General features: G+C 33.4%; 1 protein-coding gene across 1 annotated transcript in view; it reads right to left on the bottom strand.

Annotated features, from left to right (window-relative positions):
* The window catches only part of LOC118735681, a 38,764-nt gene extending 13,820 nt beyond the window's left edge, over positions 1-24,944 (bottom strand). The window contains exons 1-2 of the mRNA XM_036465594.1: positions 24,591-24,944; positions 4,910-5,465 (exon numbers count right to left, since the gene is read on the bottom strand). Coding sequence (XP_036321487.1) covers positions 4,910-5,369 — 460 coding nt within the window. The 5' untranslated portion in view covers positions 5,370-5,465; positions 24,591-24,944. The remainder of the gene's footprint in view (positions 1-4,909; positions 5,466-24,590) is intronic.
* Positions 24,945-25,820: the final 876 nt, after the last annotated feature.

The raw sequence follows: 25,820 nt of genomic DNA, 5'->3' as shown, positions 1-25,820 counted from the left end.
CATAGGCTATAAGGCCTTACCGATTGTATTGTGCGAAAGACTGAAGCCCACCGTCAACGAACTGATTGGACCTTATCAGTGTGGCGTTAGGTCTGGAAAATCCACCATAGATCACAATACGCCAAATCTTTGGAAAATACCCGCAAGAATAAGATTGACACACACCATCTATTTGTCGATTTCAAAGCCGCTTTTGACAGCACGAAGAGAAGTTGTCTTTATGCAGCGGTGTCTGAATTTGGTATTCCCGCGATATGGCTGTGTAAAATAACGTTGAGCAATACCACCAGTTCCGTCAGAATTGGTAAGGACCTCTCCGAGCCGTTTAATACCAAACGATATTTTAGACAGATTCTCTTTAATGGGACTTCTTTAATTTGATGTTGGAAAATATAATAAGAGCCGCAGAACTGAATCGCTCGGAAACATTTTATCACCGCTGGCCTAAGCTGATGACATCAAATTCTGACATTGTCTATAACCAAAACCACAAAATCTGATGTGCCTTTTCCAGATTGGGTAAGGTTGACGGTCACATGTTTGAAAAAGTAGACGGCTTCGTTTACTTAGGAACCAGCATTCAAATCACCAATACTATCAGCCTTGAAATACAACGGAGGGTCACTCTTGCCAACAAGCCCATAAGGTAGCTTATAATTGGTATGATATAGTCGATGGACAGCCATTTTATATCAGATAGTAGTCTATCTTTGATGCGGCTGTGCTCGAACGGTTTGTCTTTCGAGTAGCTTAAAGATCTATCGTTACTAGTTCGAACCGAACGTTAAGAGCCTCCACACCAGCTGAGTTTTTTTTTATGTAATCCTTAATAAGCGCTGGCCTCCAGATGAGCGCACCATGTGAGAGCATAAATCAGACTTCATAAAGAAGCGAGTAAAAACTACACCTATTCAAAAGGATACTATGGAGATCCAAAAAAATTTTTACTTTTTTTACTTAAAATACCAGACAGCTTGATAACAAAGGTTGCTGGGTTTACCAAATAAGAAGAAGAATTCGAGAACCATTCTCGGGTATATTTAAAATCTACATATAACTGTTGGACAACAAATATTTCATAGTTAATAGTGGGATGCCCATTTAAATTCGAATTCTGAGATTGTCTATAAAAGAAATATATAAATGTAGATTAGGTTAGGTTAGAGTAGCTGCCAATACCCAAAAAAAGCACGGATGCTGCAAATCGTCCCGTTGGGATACTACTGGCCACAGAGATGTTAGTTTCCTTACTTCTCTGCGGCTGCGACAAAAATCGTTGGTTCAATATCCTAACCTCTTACCAGATATGCTCATAAGACAGCCGTGTGGTTCCTTTCCTTCCCATCTCGTCGGTCGTGCAACTACCAGGAACATCGCTGTGTCCAGGGACTCATAACCGGCTAAGGAGCATTTCGGAACTGGTTGAAAGCCCTTCTGCCATCAATGTCTACCTTGGACGTTGTTTCGCTGGATGTTAAAGATTTAATGGCCGCCGTCAGAATACCTAGATCGTGATAAGCCGCTATGAGGGATCGGAAGCTATGAGCTACAGGTCTTCGTCCTTTATTGCGGTTAGTGTTGCCTGAAAAACTCTACAGTGGTCAGGAAGGCGAAAACTGAGGTTTAGTGAGAGTTCCATGGAGTGAATCGCGCTACTTGTCCTCTAATTTAGCTCAGAAACAATTGTATAGATAGTCGTTGTTATAGGTCTGTCGCACCTTCCCACTCGTTCCTCTCTGGGATTCTAATGGAGAATTTTCTGCCTGGACAGACTAGAGAAACGGTATAGTCTTATTTCCGTAAATTCCGTAATTTATCGATATACATAATTATTGAAATATTCATCGCTATCACTATTGTTTTTATATGGGTATTTATTAGGGTATTCGATTATTCGCTTTTTTCTAAAACCGAGTTTCGAGTTATTCGAAAAATTGCAATTGTTAAAAACCGGTTGCCGATTTTAAATTAAGAAAAAATCAGATAAACCGATTTTATTTTACATAGCTTTTATACAGTGAAAATGCTTATCTTGGTATGAGGCCATGGCGAAAAAATACAATAAAACTATTAACAGTAAAAATACACTGCCCGCAAAAAATATTGGAACAGCTGCTTTTTTTTATAAAAATATGGTTCATTCTACAATAAAAAACACAAAAATATAATTTCTAAACTTTGTGTAAAACTCGCAAAAATTCGGCAAATTTTCATGCAAATTTTCAACTTTATAATTAGATATTTTAGATTTTTTTTGAGTACGCAGTTTTGTAGCCCATTAAATTTTAGTATAAAAAATGTAAGCTTGGAGTTAGTCAAAAATCGCATTGATTTTTGAGATTTTTTTTTTTGTTGAAGGTGTTTTGCATTTTATTCGATTTTTTTTTTTTGTATGGAAGACACTGCATAAAAAAAAAATTCCCAAAAATGAATGGTAATTTATAGCTACTTAGAACTTCCACTTTACAATAAAAATTATGGTTACAATAAAATTGACCGGGCTACAAATCTGCATACTCAAAAAAAAATGCTGAAAAATCTGATTAAAAAAGTAAAAATTTGCATGAAAATTTGATGAAATTTCGTGAGTTTTGCACAAAGTAGAATGAACCATATTATTATAAAAATTGGCGGAAAATATTACAATTAAAATTGTTGCGTATATTGTAAAAAAGCAGCTGTGCCAATACTTTTTGCCGGCAGTGTAGCTATTATTAAGAGAGTACAAAATTGTTTTATATAAAAATTAAAACAAAAAAAAAAAATTGTGAAAAATTCGCCTTTGGTCCTTTTTTTATACTTGAATGCATTTTTTCTTGACCTATTTCGGTTTTGAGTAGAGCTCTAGCTGCCGCCGTCGCAGCCGAGTGCTTAGAGATGCCTCCCGCCACTCGGGAGACAATGGTCGCCTTGAACTGCACAACTGCGAAAAACCTAATAGTTTTATTCAGAGGTCAAGATTTGGATGAAATGAAAGTTCGATGAAGTTCGATAAAAAAAATGGTTTATTCGAATTCGAAAAATAAATATTTCAAAAAAAACCGCCTATAGATTTCCCAAAAAAAAAACGGTGGAAACCGATCCCAAAAAAACCGGGACAATCACCCTAGTATTATATTTACCGAAGCAATTTTTTCCTCGCCGAAATCTTTAATTCAAGTCAATTGTTCACTGCTATAATTAGTATACGAAAACCGCAAACAAAAAAGCTGCTAATGAGGGTTTTTATTTTTAGCGCGGAATAAACTAAAACTTTGAGTAATTTAACGCCCCGAGCTTGCTTAAGAAAAAAAAATCTAAATTATGTTCTTTATGAATTTCAAGTTCAAATAACTAAATGGATTACAAATTAGTTATTAATCAAAGGAAAAAAAAAATATTTATAATAAAAGATATTCATTAGCATAACACATTTACTTTTAGAATTCCTTTATGCTTTTGCTTATACTAAATGCATATGTATGTATGCATATGTATATATACATATGTAGGTATATAATTTAACTGTCAGCTGCTTTAACTACCGATATTAATAGTTCTGAAGCGGATGAGATTTCGAAAAATACCCGTACAAGAATGACCAGAAAAAGAACCCACCAAAAAATCACTGGTAAACAAAACAATTTGGGAAAACCAAAATAAAACTACTATAAATCTCCAGTTATCATTGTTTACATGTTTTTAGCACTTAAATCTCTTGTGTTAACAGTGGTGGACCCAGGTGGGGCAGGGGGGGGGGGGGAATTAGGAAAATTATAAATTTTTACTTTTTTGTTGTATTTTTGAATTTGCACAGTTTAAAGTCACAGCAAGTTTGAACATTTTCACAGATTTAGAAAACAACAAAAATTCCAAAATTTTTAATTTTATAAAATTATTAAATCTCTTGAGATTTCTTATTTTTAGAATGATTTCCAAAATTTCAAAAACTATCGAAATCCGGGAGATTCTAGAAATTTTGGTAAAATGAGAATATTTTGAAATGTACAAAACTATTGAGATTTTAGAAATTTTTATATTTTCCAAAATTTTGAGAATTTTATTTATTCTAAAACCCATCCTAAAATGTAAAAATGTGAAACATCGCAAGTTGTTGAAAAATTCTTATGTTCATGGTACTGGTGTTTAAAAAATGGATAATTCTTAGAGTTCTAAAATATATTAACATTTTTGAAAAATCCAAAATTTTTCCACTTTTCTGAACTTTTCCAAATTTTTTTTATTGATGTAGCAAAGTTTGAGAATTTTAAATTTTTGAAAATTTTGAATCTTCAAGAATTACGAAAATTTTTAAATTTTCAAAAACGACGAAACATGAAAATGTTTTCAACATTCAAACACATTTAATTTCGCTTGATCAATATTGTATATTCGACACTATTACTTTTTTACTAATTTGTTAGAATTCCTACAATTCCTACAATTTTCAAAATTTTCGAAAAATAAAAAATTCTAGGATTCTAGTATTCATCATTATATTGAATTATTGTAATTTACTAAAATTTCTCAAATTCACAAAGTTTTGAAAGTTTAGTAAATTTTGGAATTCCACTCAAGTTTTTTAAAATGGAAAACTTCAAGAAAATCAAAACTTTCAAAACTTTAAAACTTTTAAAATGCGGTGATTTTTAAATTTATATACACGATATATGTTGAAAAAAATTCCCTCTTCCCCCCAAGAATTGCTGCTGGGCCCGCCGCTGGTGTTAATGATAAAGCAGAAAACACCGAAGCCCGAAGCTACTGTTGGAAGAGGCTAAGGTGGGGTATGTTTTTTTTTTTTAGCGCAAAGCTCGCTGCGTTAATGACCAAGCAAAAGAATGAGAATATCAGAATCAGTGAGTTGCTGAGCCGGAATCTTCAAAACATAAACAAAACAAAATGTTGCTATATTTATTCACACACTCACCTGTGCTTATTACTAAAGCTTCTCCGACAGCGCCAACGCCTGTTGCTACTTTGGGATTCGATGTTTTTTCATCCGCACTGGTGTTGCTGATAATTTCGCGTGCGCTTTTGTTATTGGCGTTAGTGGCGGTGGCGGTGGCGGTGGCGGCGGCATTAGTCGGTTTTGCAGCGCACAGCAGCAGCGATGCGCCCACTAACAGTAGCAGCGGCAGCGACGTTGACGGCAACGACAGCGGCCACAACTTGAGCCGGACATTGGCGCGCTTTGTGGCAGTGAACTCACAACGAAGGCGGTGACTGCTGGCAAGTGCTTGCATATGGCTGTTGTTGTTGTTGTTGCTGTTGTTGTTGCTGTTCATGACGTCACAGCTGGCTGTGTTAATGATTTTTTTGCCTTTTCCACTGCTGTTGCTGCTAATGCGTTTGGCGGTGTTAATTTGATTTATGACACTGGCACACATTTTCGCATCTCCTTGTGTTTTTGTTGTATCTATGTGTGTGTGTGTTTTTGAATTTTCAATAATTTGAAAAATATGCAATTGCACGACGAGTGGTTTCTGCAATTAAAATATAACAATCAAATTACAAACATATTTAAAACCTTTGTGGCCATGCATTGCTCGAAAAAAGAGGTTTATACATACATACATATGTTCATAGGTATTTACAAATATTTTTTAAGTAAATAATTAAGTCAATGTTTATCGGCAAATATACAAGTGAAAATATGTAATTTCATATGTACTTTTTTGCGCTTGCCTGCCTCTGCGGGTAATGCGATTTGGGGTTGTTTGTTTGTCCGTGTGTAATGACGAGTAAATTATTTACCACCATATTTTTCTCCTTTTTTTTTTGTTGGTGATGACATGGTCACAGCTGTACAAGCAAGACATGCCTTTTGATTTTGAAATGTAATTATGCACATTAGTTTGCATCACTCTCCATACAAAAAAAAATAATCGGTATTATAAAATCTGGATATTATAGTTTGAGACTTCTGTCGCTGTATTTCAGAAAAAATATTAATATTTACGTTAGCTGGACCGATTTGAAAAGACCTCCGAAGATCGACTTTCTTTTATTAATAAAATAAGTATCTAATGTTATAGATACCAACGTGATAAAAGTTAGATGTTATTTTCTAAAAAAAAGTTTTGGTGTATAACATGGAATGTTAAAATAATAGCATATTATGTACTATGTACATATTTAAAATCAAAATAAAATTTAAAGAATTTTTATTTTTAAATACACATACTTATGTAAATAGAAAAAAAAAAATAATAATTTTTCTAACACTTTTTTGAAATAAAAACATAATTTTTTGAATAAACAATCAAATGTGTGCCTCTGAAGGGTAAACATTTTTTAAATGCAGCTTGTATGTTTAATTTCAATGTACTTTTTTTAATAAAATTTAAAATTTGTAGAAAATTTTTTCAAACAAATTTTTCAAAATTTCAACCTTTAAATAAGTCGTTGCTCGTTTTTAATGAAAATTTTAAAATAAGTCCTTTCTCGTCGTATATAAATCACTCTTTAAGTCACTCAATGCTCGTGCTGATACATATAGTGCGCAGAGCCATGGACATAGTTTTGTTTTTTTTTTCAGCCAAGAACGCTTACGCGGTTACAGCGCCAATCAAGAAGAAAATATAAATAAGTACATAGTCACAAAAATTAGTCTCAGAAGAAAGAAAGAAAAAAAACTTATAAAATGTGCATTCAAACTTCTTCATAAAATTTGCCAAATATTTAACATCTTTGATATTTGTTAACATAATTCATAAAAAAACGTTTGAAGATTTCAATATATGTACATATGTCTAAACATTTTTATTTTCATGGCTAAAATTTGATTCCCTGGAGTATCAATCACAGCCACCATGCTAAGAGTTGGAACACACACAAGGTTTCCACTTCAATTTCTACTCACTCGTGTGGTATCTCCTGCAACATTTTTAATTGTTCAGAGCTAGCTTATAGGCATGCAAAGCCAATAAAGTGCGCTCTGTTGTACACCAACTAAGGATATTATTATTTATTATTTCTTCTGCAGATGACACGCCCCCTTTTTCAATAACTCCCATTTTTATCCATGAGTTTGGCGTTGATATTATATATCTCTGTACTAAGTTGCAGCACTCTGCGATGAATACTTCCCGAGATATGTTGTGTGAAAACTTCAATTTGTATGGGGGTGCCTCGCCCCCTTGCTATATCGAAATTATTTTTCTTCTTTTATCATCCTTTGAGGGTCCTAGGGTCAATGTCCAAAATTTCAATAATATCAGCACAGCCGTTCTCGAGTTTTTCGATTAGAAAAAAAGCGAACAAACGGCTTTCAAAATATATATTAGTATAAATATGGTTATGAATATTTTTTTAAAGAATTGCAGACATTTGAAATTAATTTCAAGTATTTTCCAAAAAAGTGGAAGCATTCAAACGTGGAATTTTTTTCTTTAATTTTTTAACATAAATAAATAAAAAACCAGAGCTTTTCTAAAAATTCGCCACCGATAGATCGACGCGAAATTTAATTATCTTTTATGAAAAAAAAGAAACCTGATATCGGTTCATATTTGGGCTCTTAAAATTCTATTTGTCCACAGCAACCTTTTTTGCCCCATAGGGCGTCGCAGAGTGCGCCGTAAATCCAAGAAAGCGGGCAAAATTCGAAGCTTTCAAGAAATGATTCGAAATTTCGTACTAGCGGGTTTTGGGGGTCGCTATTTACGAATCCGCTATCAGAGTTGCAAAATTCAAAATGGGGATCCAGTATATCGCCTGTAAAATTTCAAGCTTTTTAATTAGATTTCTTAGAAAGATTTTGAGTATGCAGTTTAGTGCAAATTTGCAGAAGCTAGGACTTACCGTTGATTTTTGATATTTTTTTTTTTTGTTGACAGTGCCAGTAATTTTCTTCCATACGAAGTTCATACTTATGTACATATGTATGTTCGATGATATGAAGAAAATGAGCAACACCTTTAACAAAAAAATTTACAAAAATCAATCGCAAGCCTCAGCTACTTTGAACTTGCACTTTATTGTTTAAATTAAATCGGCTACAAAATTGCATACTCAAAATCTTTGTGTGAAAGCTTATTAAAAAGCTTGAAACTTTTACATACAGGTGAAGCTAATATGTGTAAGCGTGTTAAAAAAAGTACATTAAAATTTTAGAGGCAGATTTGGGCAGCCGAATTTTAAGTATTTTATTCAGTAGCTAATACTTTTCTAAGTTTACTTCTAAGTGTTTTTGTTTAATTTAACAACTCAAATGTCGTTAAAAAAAAAACCAAAACAAAAATTATATTGCTATCTACTCCTAAAAAAAAATTTTGTTACAGTGTTGATATTCACAAAATGTTTACGTAATTTACTAGCCTTCAAACGTAGATCCCATTTGGTTTTGTTCGACTTCCTTTAATGAAAGTACTCTTATATATTTATAACTTTCCTCTTTGAATCTATGAAAATGTTGTGCTTGGGCGAAGACCACATTCCCACTGAAAATAAAGAGGGAACCTGGGGGTACATGCCGTTACAGTGAATAGATTTTGCTTCTTAGAGGATTCCTTTAGCCAACTGAGTTATGAAAAGTCCCTATTTTAAATTTTGGCCGCACTTTTGGATTTCGGCCCCACTGTGTGTCGTGCGATGTTATTCAAATCGGACTGAAAACAGTTTAACCTGCTACAACATTCAAATATGCGGTGTCGGTTACCGACGATGGAATTCAACGGGTGAGAGTTGACAAAGACCATTGTCTTAATCTCGATGAAAAGCCTGTCTATAATATATTATATTCGTAGAGTCGGTCTGGTTCAGCAGTCATATTGTAATATAGGTTATGATTTCTAGCAGATAGTAAGTGTTACTGTAGTGAATAACTCGAAAACCGGTTTTCGAAACACTGCGAATAAGCGTACACCATAGTTCATACGGTGCCTAGAATCTAATAAATTTTTTTTTTGCATTTTATTGAAATTGCAAGCGATTCTTTTCTAAAAATTGTACCTAGCATCTGGTTTATATATACATATGCATGTACATACGTATACACTTGCACACATATAATTATAATAAGTTGTTGGCTTTTGTCATTTGGCACATGTGATTTGGTTATTTTACGCTTGTCAAAACCGTGAAATCTCTAATTAAGTTATAAACCAGCTATACATACATACATATATTCACAAACAAGTTGTGCAAAAGGTAAACAAAATAAATTAAAAAAAAAACCAAGTAAATGCACAAAAATTCCATAAGCTAAAAGAGAAAGGTAAATAAGCATAAAGGGTGGCCGATTTAGTCGCTTATTTTCCTATTATTTTTTATTTATTTTTAATTTTTTAATTATTTCGAGCCCTAGCCGCCGAAATAACGTTAGCGACATTTTTTTCAACATTTTATTTTTGATGCAGAAGTGCGTCTAGATGCTCTAGAAATATTTGTGCATCAAAAAGAAAATTTTGAAAAAAATGTCGCTTACGTTAGGGCTCGATTTATTAAGGCGTTTACAATATATATTAACTAGAGTTTTATTTTTAGATTATTAGATTTTGAACACTCCTTTATACTATATGAATAGCTACGCTCTTCAAATTTTGATAATTAATATACAGCTACATTATTCTCATAGAAAAATATACATATGTATATGTGCTCAGAAATAGACTCGAATTTTGCAAATTATTTGATACTAGCTTATAACCGCGGTTTTCACCCCACGCTTTTATACAAATATGAAAAATAATTTAATGATGTTATAACTTATTTTTGTGCCCATTTTGTTATAGCTCTATATATTTAAGCAAGTTAAGGTATTTAGCCGTTTACGAAAGTTATCAATCCCTCTAAGTTTACCTTAAAATGGTTCCAGGCATATGCCGCGTAAACGTGTAACCTTCTTCGAAGTGCCACGGCGGGTTCTAATATTTCCAACTCAAATTTGGTAACCTGGCCTTGATAAAATACCACTTCTCAGTACTGTAGCTAAATGCCTGAAGAGGTGCATCATGAGAGCTTTAGATTATAAGGCCGAAACCGGCTCTTCCTTTTCCATCAAATGCAATTTTTTTTGTCAGTACGGCACTTATAAAATATATCTCCATAACAAATTTAAAATACTTCCAGAGAGGTGCTACGCCTCTTTTCCAAAAACGTCAATTTTTCTCTGTGAGTATAAGACCATCCTAATGAAATCCGTAGTAACTGTGCCACATTTCGTTCTGATCGGGAAACCGGGTAAGGAAGTAGCGAGTTTTTCAATCCAGGTCATAAACAATCTGTGTGCAAAGTTTTATTTTCAAACAGGTGGCAACTCTTAAAAAACGGTAGTCTATATTCCAATGTAGGTCACAAGCTATCTGTGTGCAAATTTTCATGCACATCCGTTCAGTCGTTTACGTATATTATAATATATATATTAATTAAACTTTTTCAGCAGGTGGCAACTCTTAAGAAAAGTAGCCTATTTTTCAACCATCAGCCATCTGTGTGCAAAATTTCATGCAAGTCAGTTCAGTCATTTCCGCGTATTAAATTAATTAAACTTTTTTAAGTAGGTGGCAACTGTTAAAAAAAAGCAGCCTATTATCCAATCAGGGCCATAAGCTATCTGTGTACGAAATTCCATGCAAATTCGTGATGGTTTTCCTAACTTCCAAACACACAAACATACAAACTTTCACATGTATAATATTAGGCAGGATAGTAGGATGACATTCCAAATCAGTAATAACAACAATATAACGCCACTCGAGTTTTTCTAATCGTATTTAAACTACCAAACGCTGATATGGCCCTTAGGCCCAACACAAATTAAAGTTATGAGGAGGCGGAGTTAAATGCTATTAAAAGTGTTCGGCTAGATAATAGTCAAATAGCCAATCAAAGCACTTACTCTTATCAATAGCCGCTTTCGATTTGCCAATCACTTAGCAACTAGCGAAACGAGCAGCAGCTCAATTGAAGCTGTTTATCTCTGCGGAAAATGTGTTCTGTGCAAAAATACTATGGCCCCTAATCTAGTTTAGCCTAGGCAAAACTAGTTTGTCCTAAGATCGGGTTTGGCCTGTAACATAAATGTACATATGTAGATATAAAATTTAAGAAGCGGTTCTATCGGGAAAGGATTTGTTACACGTCTCGCCCGAAATTTTTACAGACCTAAATATCGTGGGTGCCGGTAGCCCGCGCACATCTCTAGTGGCAAATAAAAACGTCTAAAATGTACATTTGTTGGAGTGACAGTCCTTGGCCAGATATACATTATCGGTCATATCTATAGCACGCCATTTCAAAGTGATATTGTGTGCCACTTATGTTTATTTACTTATTTTTAAGAATTTTCAATTAAAATACAGTTCTTTCTCTAACAAAACCCATATAAACCCAAGTTTAAAAATTTGTAGAAAACTACAAAAAAAAAAAAATGCAACAAATTTTCACCTAAATTTCAAACTTTTTTCTCGGAAGTGTTTGAATTTTTCTGAATACACAGTTTTATAGCCCAATCAATTTTAGTCCGATAATGTGCAAGTTTAAAGTGGCTAAAAGTTACCGTTGATTTTTTAGAATTTTTTTCGCCAAAGGTGTTGCGGATTTCTTCCATATACAAATAAATTGTAGTTTATTCATTATATGGAAGCCAATGCGACAAAAAAAATTCTAAACAATTTACGGTAATTCGTAGCCACTTGAAATTTGCACATTATTAGACTAAAATTGCAGGGGCTAAAAAAGTGTGTACTCAAAAAAAATCCAACACTTCCGGGAAAAAAGTTTGAAATTTGGGTGAAAATTTGTTACACTTTTTTGTAGTTTTCTACAAATTGTTGAACTTGTGTATATATGGGGTTCGTCTGAGAATGAACTAAATTTTAATTGAAAATTCTTACAAATCAATGAATAAACAGAAGGAGCACACTATATTTCTTGGAAATGGCGTGCTATAGATATGACCGATACTGTAAATCTGGGTTGTTACGTTTACGTAGACCCGACTGTCGTGGGAACGACTTTAGGCTTAGCGGTTAGCGTTGCTGGCTTTGCACATCGATAAGTGGTGTTCGATTCCTGCTGACGTCTAGAAAAAGAAGTCTGATGAGGAGACTTCGTTGACTTAGACTTTGTTGTTTTTCCATACTTCAATAACACTGGGGGGGGGGGAATTCTGCGCTTAGTTTTGTTTGCTTGTAGAAAGGGGATACTTATGTACCTCTACGGCTGATCTTGTTCGTGTAAATATGATTTAAATACGCACTTAAGATGTTTGTGTTTATGTAGATGTGCCATACTCATATGATACACCCTGTGGAGATATGAATGACCTTGTCACAATAGAAAGATGCTTGGCCACTACTTGTTTTCTTGTGTTGAAAGGACGCTGAAGATGCGCTGCCTTGCGGGAAAAAATGAATATTTTTTAATCTTAAAACTCTTGAAGTTACAGATAAATTTCAACAAAAAAACCCATTAATTGCCGTTCGTTGTCTTTTAGCATTATATTTTTTTTTAATTAATTCAAATTAAAAAAATACATATATTTTACTTTTTAAACAATAAAAATTACAAAAATAAAAGAAAATTTAATGGTAAAAAAAGCATTTCTTTTTAAAACAATAAAATAAAAGACTGAATTACCAAAAAAAATAAATCAAAAAAGAAGAAAAAAAAAACTTAAAAGTAAAAAAAAATTTATAGTTTTTTTAAACAAAATCTAAAAATTCAAAGAAAGAAATAAAAACATATTTTTCTTTTAATAAAATAAAATCTAAACATTAAAAGAAAATAAAATTAAGAAACAAACAATGTAAACTAAAAATGAAAAAATAAGTAAAATATGTTTCTAAAAATGCATTAAGTTTAAAAAATATTTTTCTCTTTTTTTTTTAAATAAAATCTAAATATTAAAATGAAAAAATAAGTAAAATATGTTTCTAAAAATAAATTAAATTTAAAAACAGTTTTTTATTATTTTAAACATAAATATTAAAACAAATTGGAACTTAAAAAGAAAAAAATATATATTTATTTATAAAAGAAAAAAATAAGTTCATTAACATTAAATGAAATTAAAAAATATCCTTCTCTTAAGAAGAATAACATCTAAGAATTAAAAGAAAATTAACTTAATAAAAAAAAAGATAAATTAAAAAAGAAAAAAAAACACATAAAATAAATTTCTAAAAATTAAATGAAATTGAAAAGAATATAAATATTTTCTGAAGCCACTAAATCTATAAATTAAAAAAAAAAATTATTAGAAAGAAAAAAATGTAAACGGAAAAAAATTCCGCTGATCGAGACTCCACTTCACTCGGCCGTTGCGACTATTGGAGCGACACGAGCTAAATGGTATACAAGTGTTTTCTCTAGGCTGTTCGATTATTCGCCCGTTTTCCAAAACCAGTTTTCGAGATATCCGGAAAATGGCAATTCGAAATAAACCGTTTCCCCTATTTTGAAATTTGCGAAAAAACCGCACAAACCGCTTTTATTTTACATAGTTTTCGTACAGTGAAAATGCTTATGTTGGTATGAAGTCATGACCTATAATTACAGTAAAACTATTAACCTTAAAGATAGCTTTTGTTTAGAGAAAGAAAAGTAAAGTAAGTATTAAGTTTTTTTTAGATCAAATGTAAAACAAATAAAAGGAAGTGAGTGATACACGTTTGGTCTCCCTTAAATTTTTGTTTAAATACTTTATTAGATTTTTCTACTTTTTTTCGGATTTGAGTAGAGCTCTTGCCGCCGTAGCCGAGCTCTTAGATCTGCCTACTGCCTCTCGGGATGTCCGTGGTTCAATTTCTGGTACCAGCAACATTAAAAAAAGTTTTTTTTTTTAATAGGGGTCGCCTGCGGTGGACAATGGCAACAGAACCCTCCGAGTGTACTTCTGCCATAAAAAGCTTCTTCGCACGTGGAGTAAAAGTGTATATCTCTCCATTTAGGGGGTTTCCATTAAATTGGAAAAAGCCTCGAAAACTTCGAAAAACTCAAAACTTTTATTGAGAGGTCTAGATTGGTTTGAAATTAAAAACCGTCTTGTTCGATTAAAAAATCCGGTTTACTCGATATCCCAAAAATTAAGATTAAAAAAAACGCCTATAGATATCCTCAAAAAACCGGTTGAAACCGGTTTGGAAAAACCGAGGCAATCACCATAGCTTTCTCCCAAAATAGATTTTCAGCACGAGAGCTTTTTTTTTAAATTTTGTGCTCGTATAAAAAAAGTTGTTCGAACTATCTTGCCAACTATCTTTCATTTGTCTTAGGAAAGACTTTTTACTATCTTAGCCAGATTTGCACTGTTAGTGGTCCAAAGTGTATTAGAATAGGTTTGAATTCTGACTTCAGTTTTGGATTCACAATGTATTTTCACGTAATTGACGACAAACGCCATTTAATTTGACATATTGAAAAACCAGTCTCGAAACATTCGGGCTTTTGCTGAGTTAGAACTTTTCAGTACTTTTGTGTTCGTTTTTGGGCGCTTTCGAGATTTTTCGCCATTATTTCGGAATTTTATGGACTTATTTATTAAGTTAAGCCTCAAATGCTAAGTACCGTTGTTGCGCTCAGTATTTAGTGACGCGAAAAATAGCAAGTACTTTTGCACTAGTCTACTGTTTGTACACTTTTCCAAGCCGCTTCTATTAAATCAAGTCATTTAAAAGGCCTTCAAGTCTTACGGAACAACAGCGAAACAGCATTTCCGCTGATGCTACCATGTATGCTTCCTAAGTGTGTTATCAGTGTCAAGCTACGTATTATTTACAAATATTTCAAATTCGAGCGCGTGATAAGCTTCAGCGGGTTTCCTCATTCACAAATATGTACATTTGAGCTCGAAGTATTTTTGAAATATATTTGTGTTCAATCTTTTCCCACGCCGATTGTTTTTTCCCAGTCCCCATGCTTTCCTATGGCATCATCAATAAAAAAAAACTCTCTAAAAAGCTCTCTAAGTACCAAACAGTCTGTAGTGTGATCAGAAGTAGTTAAATCCGTACCACCGTGTTTCCCCCTAAAACATTGTTGCCCTGCGAGCGAGCGAGTTCAAAGTCATCTACTTAGTGTGATGCAAAATTTGCAAAACGATGACGCACCAAAATTAATTTGATTATAATTAGCGTCGCGACTGGCCACCTAACGATTGCATTGCGAAATTGTTTATTTTACGGCATAAATTTGTACGACTTGTATGTGCATATTTTAAACACAAACTAAATACATATTTTCATACGTAAGTGGCGCAGCTTAGATGATCTTCTATACAAATAACCTTTTTTAAGCGTTTGCCACTAGACAAATTAGCAGCCAGCTTATCATTTACACTATCATAAATATTGCTGAAGTTCATGGGAAAGTGTTGAACCAGGTACATACGTCTGGTACATACATACATACATATGTAGGTCCATCTGAGATAGCTGAATGTCACGTTATTGCGCGCAAATTTAATTTTTATTGCACATTTTAAATGCATTATGCACACAGTACACAGTACAAAAGCCACATTCGCCTATCCACTTCTCAGAAATAGATTGCTAGTGAAATAAGTAAATTACAACGCTTTTATCAACTTGCAATGTTGTTTGTCCAGAAACTTTCAATGTTGTGGATCCAGAAACTTTCAATGTTGTGTGTCCGACACCATAAAACCTTTACTTTGCAAAGTTCCTATAAAAAAGCATAGTGCATAGGGCGACATCTGTAGTGAATAGGGCGATGTAGATGACATCTAGATGTCGCCCTATGTACTACGTTTGCTACAGCGGAAATAGACGACACGCCATTTCTTTAAATAAAATTAATTGGTGCTCGTTTGTATGTACATACACACATATGTAAATGCATGTGTGTGCACCTTTCTATTAATATCGTTGAATTATTTTAATATCTATTGCAAAATTTTATTCAGACAGGACTTAAAAGTAGAAAATAAATAATATAAAAAAAAAACTTTTTAATATACAACGCTTTTATAAATGGACTAAAAAGTAGAAAATAATATTTCTCAGTCCCATAGAATTTGTTTTGATAACTTTTGATTTTGAAATTTTAGCAAAAGTCATTATAAACAATCTATGAAATTGAAAATGAAAAGCGTGGGGCGCATTTTTTTATATTATTTATTTTGAGCTCATTTGACCGCATACTTTTTTTGTTAGAACTACTTCAGCTTTACATTTTCCACACAAAGCGACAACCAACCAAATCATAGTTGGCCAAACAGTCGTGCGTACACAGCTTGCGTACGAACCACACATACCGCTTACCGCTTACCACATACCTACCACTTGCCGCATGCCACTTATGGGCAAAGCTGACTTACGCAACGCAAGTATGTAATTGAAATCGCAGAACCGAAGATCCGTAACTGGGGCATACTAGCAAGTAAAGCAAATCACTTGACAACAGCTATTAACAACTTGTTGTTGCTTGTTATATGTATGTACATAGTTGTTGTTGCTGGCCGCTCTTGCCTGACCAGCTCAACGCTATTTATAGTGGCCAAGATGCAAATGACGATTTTTAATAGCTCGCACTGTTCGTCGCTATGCCATTGTGCCGAGGGCGTGTGTCAGTGGCGAGGCACAGTGGAATGTGCTGATGAAAGTGTTGCTTAAATATGTATGTTACGAAGTCTTAACAGACTAAGCACTCCTAGATCTTTAGCTTTAACCACTACCTCCTCGACAAGCTTCAAACATTTTTATTGTTATCGACCCGCTCTTAGTAACTCTTCAGCTATCGAAATGATCTTTTGAAAAGCTCTACTAAGCTAGAATCTATGATTGACAAAGGGCCCCGTAACATCCGCTGCCGGATCAAGGATGGACGACTTGAACCAAAATTTCAGAAAAGCCTGCCAGTGGGTGAATACCCCCAACCATATTCCAGGCGGAAGCCTTTGTAATCGAAGTCTGTGTGTTCGTGTTGTTAAACACTTTTGAACAACCTAGGAGCCCACAACCGGTTTAAAGGCAACACCTAAGGGCTGACTGTCTCACAAAACGTCGAGCCCAAATGCGATTACATGCTTCCAAGCCTTTTTGCGGTACATCTAAAGGATACATTGCAGTACTACTTTGGAGTTGGCAATAATCTCAGATTGCTGTCTACTGTCGGATGTCAAAAAGAATGTGACAAACAAAGAAATGCATAACTCCTTACAGGAGGAACTCTGAATTTGGCCGCGGGGGGCCTTAGAACTCGTTTAGGCTAATTGAAAGGACACTGCCGAGTTAAAGTACCATTTGAATAAATTGGGTTTTCCGTAGACATGGACTGCAGGTTTTGTGGATTGGTAGAAGAAACCCCAAAGCCAATTCTAAGTAAGTATGTCACTGTCTACGTATCAGAAATCACAGAATGATACATCATCCAAAATATGGAACATGACAGCCTTCCTCCAATGTGCTTAATTTCTTAAATAGCCTAAGGTTAGAGTGATTACAATTAGGCTTTAGTACACTAAAACTTTTGAGGCCGCAGCACAAGTATACCCAATGTAATAATAATAACTCTTCAGCTGTTTGGGGCACCTCATATACTCAATAGGAATTTGTCAATGTCAAATTTTCTCTAAAATAAATGAAAGCGTCTTATTCGTCCCAATACTGTTGTATAGTCTTAAGCTAAGTCTCAAAAGCTCCATAGCTCCACCGATTAACTCAAAATAGTGCTAAGCAAACATATTCAGATCGTCTTCCTCTTATTTGGCTCTACAGCCGTTGATCGGTCTGGGCCGAGACCCCTCAAATGATTTCTTCATCGTCTGGAGACTAGCTATGGCATTTAGTTCGCCTAAGTTTATGACTTTGGCAATATTTCTAAATAGAACGGGTACAATACGAAACACACACATTCTGGTAATACTTAAAAAAAAAAAAAAACATCTTGACCTCGGAGGTGTGAAGACAGCAAACAATCGATCGAAAAAATTTCGACTGCTCACACTGTATATACTGGAGCCTAATTTTGTACGTGAAAATGCAATCGATTCTGGCGTTAGTTAAAGCTGAGCACAGTTAAGCGACCTAAGAAGAGCTAAATAGCCGCTACAAAAATAACAACAACGGCGGAGAATACGGCAACGCCTGCCATACAGTTAAACGACGCTTTAAAGGTAGAAAGAACTTGGTGCGGGAAGAAAATTTTGCTCATGACCTACCGAAGCTTTATATGAGAACATAAGTCTGTCTATCAAGAAAATTGTTTTGTACTCCAGTTTGGTTAAAAAATAGCAAGCCTCGGATTTGAAAGAAACGATATATAACTGTGTCTATTTCTCACAAGAAAAGGAGTTATAGTCTGAACACTACCAAATTTTTCAGCGGATCTTCATATGAACCTTTTCACAAATCATAAGTGATATGCGGCGATAGTCCCCATTGTTTTCCGAAACCCCTTTCGCAGGTACAGAAAGCCACTGGAATCTTCTTAGTTAACTCTCTCTCTACATTATTTTTCCATTTAATTTCGGATTACAGAATTATTCTTGGGTATTTCTCTTCGGAAGATAGATTCAAAGTAGCTCACTCTAATCTCGAAAGAGAAAAAAAACGGGAAAAAGTTTTGAAATTTCATTTACCACCAAGAGGCAGAAAAGGTCTCAATTCCGCAAAAAAAAAAAATCAAAAATCAACGCTATTTTGTAGACAGTTCAAATTGGAATATGGCTGTTGTGCAACTTTTTTGAATTTTTCTAATTTTTGTACAAAGTGAGAAATTTGGATTTACATGGCTTTCGCTAGACATATAATTTTGTCTCGAGGTGTACAATAAAGGAATACCTGGTATTATGTGTACCATAACGGGAGTTCCTTTATTTTATTGGAAAACTGTTTCTCTAATGCACTGAAAAAATGCTTTTACTTTTAAATGAAGAAACTGCGAAACGGGAGTTTTGCGCAGTAATATATATATATATATATATGTATATACATATATACTGTTTTTTGTACGAAAAAAGTTACAAGCGTTATATATAGTATATGAAGAAATTAATTACATATACATATATTCGTGAAGAATACTGTAGAAAAATATTCTACGCCAATATGTAATTATTTTTAAATAATATGACTCTGTATAGTGCTACGGGGCGTATACATTACATACACAATAATTTCTAATAAATACATATGGATATCTTTTTTAAGTTTTCATATAAATACAATTACGCAATGGAATCTTTTTCTTCATACATAACTGAAGATAATGCATTGTTTAAGATAAGTGTGCCACCCATTTTGGACCAAAAACACGCTTTTGATGAAAAATGTAACAACTCGTGAGCTTTGTTCATATACGTTTGGAAGATGTTAAGAGCACGGTTTACATGCACCTTGGTAATAACGTTCGCTGGAAAGTCATTATGGTTTGAATAATTAACATTTGTTAAATATTTTCATAACTAAAGTTTCCAAATTTTTTTTGTTTTTGTTTTTTTTTTTTTTTTGTAATACCCCCAACTTTTTTCTAATTTCGTACCACTGTGCGCCATCAGCATATTGGCCGTCAGCGGTGTTAACTCGACTAATTAATCAGCTGGCAAAGTAACTGAGTAGCAGCAAACCAGGTGGAGTAGCATTAAATTATATGTACACATGCATATATGCATATATAGGTATGTACATATATCTGCTAACATACATAAAAAACTATAAAAGACAACAAATCAAAAATTCAAACCCAAAATTACGAGTATAAAAATAAAAGAAATCACGAATTATTTTTTAATGCTTTTTAATGCTTCGAGATGATTTCGGTTATTTATTTTCAGCTATGCAGGTATTTATGTCACTTTTGGACCACAACATACATACAAACATACATATGCATGTATGAGTGTTATTTATAAGTTGCGCTATTGCCGCCAAAGCTTATGCAACTTGCCCGGAATTCGCCGGCTTACGTTAAAAGTGAACAAATTTCAACTAAATCACTTTTTTGTATACCCAAAATTACTGACTCGATAATAACAATTCGTCTTTGTTGATTGTTTGTTGATTTGTTGATGGTTTAAGTAGCGTTTTCTAGCTTGTTAATTGTCGGTTATTTGTTGCTGCTTGCTGATGATTTTTAAGTGGAGATATCAAAAAGATTGAAAATTAAATAGGAACTCAAAATACTCGTAAAATAAAACTGCCAAATAATAAAGACGGCTATTATGTTTTGTTCGTTAATTTCGGTTGTCTTTAGTACTTAGTTTTTTTTTTTTTTTTTTTTTTTTTTGTGGTATAACTATGAAAATTACTTCCGTGAAATCGAGATTTGAAAATTCTGAGCTTTTTGTTATGGAAATGCATAGGAGACTAGTTATTTGTTTTTTTTTTTTTGTCGTAGATTTTTTATCACTGACCAAGGTTTATCTTTGCAGTTTTAGAATAATTAAACAAATTCAAAAGTGTGACAATGCAAGCTTGTTGTTTGTGGAGTTTGCTTTTGAAAAAAAAAAAAAACAATCTTTAATAGAGGAAGTAAAGGGAAAACCCTTGAAAAAGCTGCGAGATTTACTAGGATTTTATGTTTAGCAACGTTTGAAAATTGTAATTTGATTTAATTGATAAGATAAATCACGTAAATATTGCAATATGGGTGTCAAACTAAAGAGGTTTAGAAAATTTCACTGCTAAAAATATTTTTTAACATAGTTGCCACCTAGTTGAAAAATTTTATTCAATTATCAAATTAATAAAATAAATGAAATATTACGCTACGTTTATCAATCTAAAGAGGTTAAAGAAAGTTTGCTGGCGAAAATATTTTTGTAGCGGGTTGCCACCTATTTGAAAATTATTATTCAGTTAAAGTGTTAAGATAAGGTAAATACTGTATTAATATACCTTTGAAGAAAGTGCTCGATATGTAGAATCGAGTTATTTATTTTTTATGAATGAAGCCATACGAATTTTGGAAGGGAGTAATAACACAAAAATACTTTTCAGGCGCAGTAAAGCACGCCAGATAATTGCTATTTTTTATATAAAAAGAATAGTTTGTCCTTAAACAAAGAACAAATAAATCCAAATTTCAAACTTTGTTCAACGTTAAAAGAAAATAACTCAACAAAGGGTTGTTAAAATTTCGAGCTATTTAAATTTGGATTCGATATCTAGATTTTAGATAAGATTTCTTAGAAAAGTCCATAATTTAGGCTAAGGGTAGCCAAGATGAAAACCACTGAGTTAGAGCTGGACAATGTCAAAATTTTTGCGGAAAAAAAAAAATATTTAAAATCCTGGTAGCAACTCCTAAAAATTAATAGGGGCACTTCATACAAAATTTTGATGTTGATATTTTAAGGACCACTCTACTGTAGTATACGCTAGTGTTGTGTGAGCATTTATGCTGTAAGTATCGCTTAAATTATTTATTTAATAAATAATAAATGTGATCTATGATCATTGTTACAATGAACTAACACATTTTGTTTTTATTTCTCCGCAAACAATGAATAATTTATTTATTTTTTCCTGAAATCATTTTTAAACTATAACTTTTTAAAAATAGTTAGTACATGAGTCACGAAATATGTGAATTCTCAATCGGTCGGTTAGATATGGCCAGCTGCTCCTGAGGATGACTTCAAACTGAAGTTGAAATATCGTAGGATAAAAAATAATGCAAAATCTAAAAATTGGTGTTCGATTTGCATGTGGGTTTGAGCTCGAAAAATAACACTGGTTTACAGCAAAAATGTACGCTAATTCCGAAAACCGAGTTAATGTTTTTTTTGCAACTATCGTTATTTAAATAAAAAAAATTGATTCCACTTAATCACGTACATATATCATACGAAGCAATTTAACAATCTTAATACGAAATGTAGCAAATGAGAGATAAGAGAATTGTCCATAATCCGCATATACATCAAAATTCTATAGGTCTGATAGCTTCTGAAAAATTTATTAATCATTCCAGACTTCTTGTTTTTTTGATGAAAAATTAAAAAAATTAAAACTATAACAAGGAAAAAACTTAAAAAAATAACAGTTTCTTTGTAAATCTTCTTTGTTTGTGTTAAATCCTGTTAATTAATTATTCCAAATTTTTTGTTTTTTTTTTTGATGAAAAAATTAAACTTTAACAAAAAAAATAAAAGAATGTTACTCATACGCCACGTACATATTAATTTGAGCGCTCATTCGATTTGTTTTATCCATTGATTTTCTGCACTAGTAGCTTGATTTTTTGTCTAATAGAACAATCTTTAACACAAATGAAAAGAAGTGACACAGGATGAGCTATTTTTTAATTTTTCCCTTGTTAAAGTTAAATTTTTTAAATTTTTTCCTAAAATTAACAAAAAATCTGGAATGCTTAATTAATTTCTCAGAAACTATAAGGAAGTGATGTAGAGTATATGCGGCATCAAAAAGTGATTCTACAAAGGAATTGGATGGCCATCCGATGAACAAAAAAAAAAAAAATTACAAATTTGTGATCCAGTGTAGAGTACTCAATATTAATACTATTTTTATTTTTATTCATTTATTTTATTTTTTTTTTTGAAGGTGGAGTCCGCTAAAATAGCAAAGATGCAGCTTGATTAAGTAAGATTTTTTGAAAAAAAAATCGATTCATCTAGTAATTGCTGTTACAGTAGAACCTGTTTTAACATTTCCATTAAGCCCTTCAAATCCTTGTAAAAGTATATATTTAACAATATTTTAATATATTTTTAGCTTATTCTTTTCTATATAACGAATATTTCGAATTTCCAACTTTGTGCCAATTTTATAAAAATTCAACATGTTTTTACAAAAACATAAAATTTTTTATTCAGAATTTTTAGAAATGCAGTTTATTTATATTATTGCAGCCGATTAAATTGCAAGCTTCAAGTCGCTACCAAATTATGGTTGATTTTTGGCAAATTTTTTGCAGGAAAATTTTTCTATATGGAATAAAATGTTTTGCTTCATCTGCAGTACCCGCGAACTTCTCAAATAGGTACTTTCGAATGCATTGTGACGATATGTGTTTTTGTTGACAACATATTTTTATTAAAAAAATTTTACAAAAATCTTGATTTCTCATGCCCATGGTGCAAAAATCAATTTATCAGCCTGTTAAAATTTATTATGACACAATTTTGTTCGGAAAATTTGTCATTTCAAATTTTTGCCAATCTGATAAATTTTAAAATTGATTGACGAAGTTAGGCATCAGCATTTTTAAATTGAAACAATTTTTTATATTTTGATTTAGAAAATTTTAATTTTAAAATCTTTATAAGTTGTTTAAATTTTTAACGTTGTTAAAATTTTGTATAGTTTAATTTTTAAAGCATTTTTAGTTCTTTTAATATTTTTAATTCATATCTTTTTTAAATGTTTTTAATTTTGATGACATATCTTTTATTTTTGATTTCAGTTTTGTCGACATTTTTTTTTTACCGGAAGGAAAAAAGTTCGCCTACACCCCTGAGTCTAAAGTAGTTTTGCAAAGCAATTTCGGAACGGAAAGTTTTTTTTTTTTGACCGAACGTATGGGTCGCATCTCAAAGTATGATATATGGATGTTCTTGTCTCGAGGAGACATTGTGCATTATTGATTTCAAGTACCCGTTCCAGTACTTACCCATCAGATCTCAGTTCTTATCACCCTAATGCACCACCGTAATGTGAGTAAGCTAGAGCTCACCAACAATTATTAAACTTTTGCTAATATTCCAGTAGAATTACTCAAAAAAAAAAAAAATTGAATGAGTGAGTTTGCCAAACAAAAAATAGCGAATTGCCCTGCAAAAATATTTAGACTTAGGGTGGAATTTCGAACTTTTTTTCACTTTCTTTCCTTAAAAAAAAAAAGAATTACAACGTGGTCCAAAGTTATGCGGTAACATACATAAAAAAGAAAAATATTCGGACGAACTGATAACCTTCTACTTTTCGTGAAGTCGGTTTGAAATAAGTGGTCCACTTTGTTTTCGATATAATTGCGACTTTACTCTTTTTGGACCACCCTAATATACACATCTGGTAATATTTGCGATTTCTCGAATTCTCACTCTATAAAGACGCAAAAAATGTTTAATTGCCCAATAAAATTAGTGGACGGCTATAGCTATCAATAAAAAAATTTCACAGATTTGGCAGTACAATAACATGCATGCATATCTATATTGTTTTAGCGTTAGGTCATTTTCTCTTATCAAAAGCACGTTCAGCGGAATCTTAAGTGATTTATAACGGCGGGTAGCTTTTATTACCGTTTTGTTTTTTTTTTCTTTTTAACAAAAATTATTTTTTATTACATTACACAATAATCAACACTTTATAAAATAGTTTCATTTCATTGCTAAGTTTGCGAAATTCAACTGTTTAACGCGAATTCACTTGTGTGAAAAAACGGCCGATTAATAGATATACATATATATGTATCTATATATAAAAATCGTTTCGTCTTTTGCTTAACGGCGTTGGCGCTTACCAATAACACCGCCACCTATGAATCGTCCCTAAGAACTGCCAATATTGTGGTATGCAGCGAACGCAGATACCCATACACCCACGCCCGACGATTGTAAATCTTATGAAATGCTTAATCGGTCTTATCTCCTATATACGCCACATTACTTAAGATAAGCTGTTGTTGTTGTTTTTTTTGTTTGTTTTTTTGATTATAAACTAATTAACTGTGCTTACACTTTGCGCTTTGGCGACTGTGATGGCTGCAAGAACTGTTGGCTCTGGAAATTGTGGTGTTGGTCCACCAAAAGTACATACACTTTTTCTTGGTTACAAAGAAATGCTTTAGTCTTCAAACACTACTGGCGTGTTACAATAAATTTATTTATTTTTCACTTTGAGCGAGCACTTTGTCGCATTTTGTTGTTAAACTAGTAAATTTTTTTGCGCACTTCCTTACTGATCCTTTTCCTGTAATGTTTTTCCTGTTTCACTTGAAATTCGTTATTTCGCGTTTTTCTTGTTTTCAAAATTTCAGTTGACCCACGAACCGCGCTTATGGCCGTTTAACAGGCGACTAAGTTTCGCTTAAAGCAGGTTGCTTGTATTTGAGGTAAAATGTTGGTAGCCGCGTGCATCGCTGCGATTTTATTTCGTACTACATATGCATGCATGTGTGTATGTAGGTGTTTTGCGCTGCTTTGCGTTTTGTCTTTTAGGCATTTACTGCTACTAGGTACGCGCCAGTCCGATTGTCTTTGATTTTTGCCTTTTAACTTTTGCTGTTTCACTGTGTCAATCGCTGTACGCGATCGGCGCGCGCTTCGCGAAGCTTCGCACACACTGCCTGTTGGTATTGACGCGAAACGAAGCGCAAACAGCAGCGCTGCAACCGGTGTCGTTGAGCGCGCCGGCTAAAAGCCATTAACTAACAACGCGGCATCGGCTTAATAACGATCAGCGCGATCGCGATGGCGCGCTAACAATCAGTGAAACGATTTTGGTAGACCCTAGTGTATAAGCGCGCCGCGCGCTTCAGATTATCATCGACCGCATTAACTATTTACAAAGCGATAAGCGCTGATAGCCGCACCACGTTCGCTGCAGAGCGCCAGTGTGCGCGCAGCTGCTAGCTGTTAGCACATCTGCACATTAACGACGGACGACGCGTCGCTTATTCCTGCGCCTATTTTGCTGCCTGCAGCGCGCGTAATAGTTTCAAATGCGCGGCAGCGCTCTATTAACTTTACAGAGAGAGAGAGAGAGAGGGAGAAGCAGAGCAGCAAGTAAGCACATGCGCCGCTTTTCCAGCTGTAGCGCGCGCGGCTTTTCAAACAAGTTTCTGCAAGTTCACCCGGCGGCATCGGCATCGGCATCAATGACGCTAGCGAGCGACGGCGGAAGCTGTTCGCGCCTAATCAAAACGCTAATTAATCAGTGCGCGCTGATGTTGGTAAATAGTTTGGT

This window comes from Rhagoletis pomonella, unplaced genomic scaffold (assembly GCF_013731165.1).
Source record: "Rhagoletis pomonella isolate Grant_MI unplaced genomic scaffold, Rhpom_1.0 Rhpom_scaffold_00003, whole genome shotgun sequence".
NCBI classification, from domain to species: domain Eukaryota; kingdom Metazoa; phylum Arthropoda; class Insecta; order Diptera; family Tephritidae; genus Rhagoletis; species Rhagoletis pomonella.
Note: the sequence above shows the minus strand (reverse complement) of the source record. Positions and strands in the feature narration are given on the sequence as shown.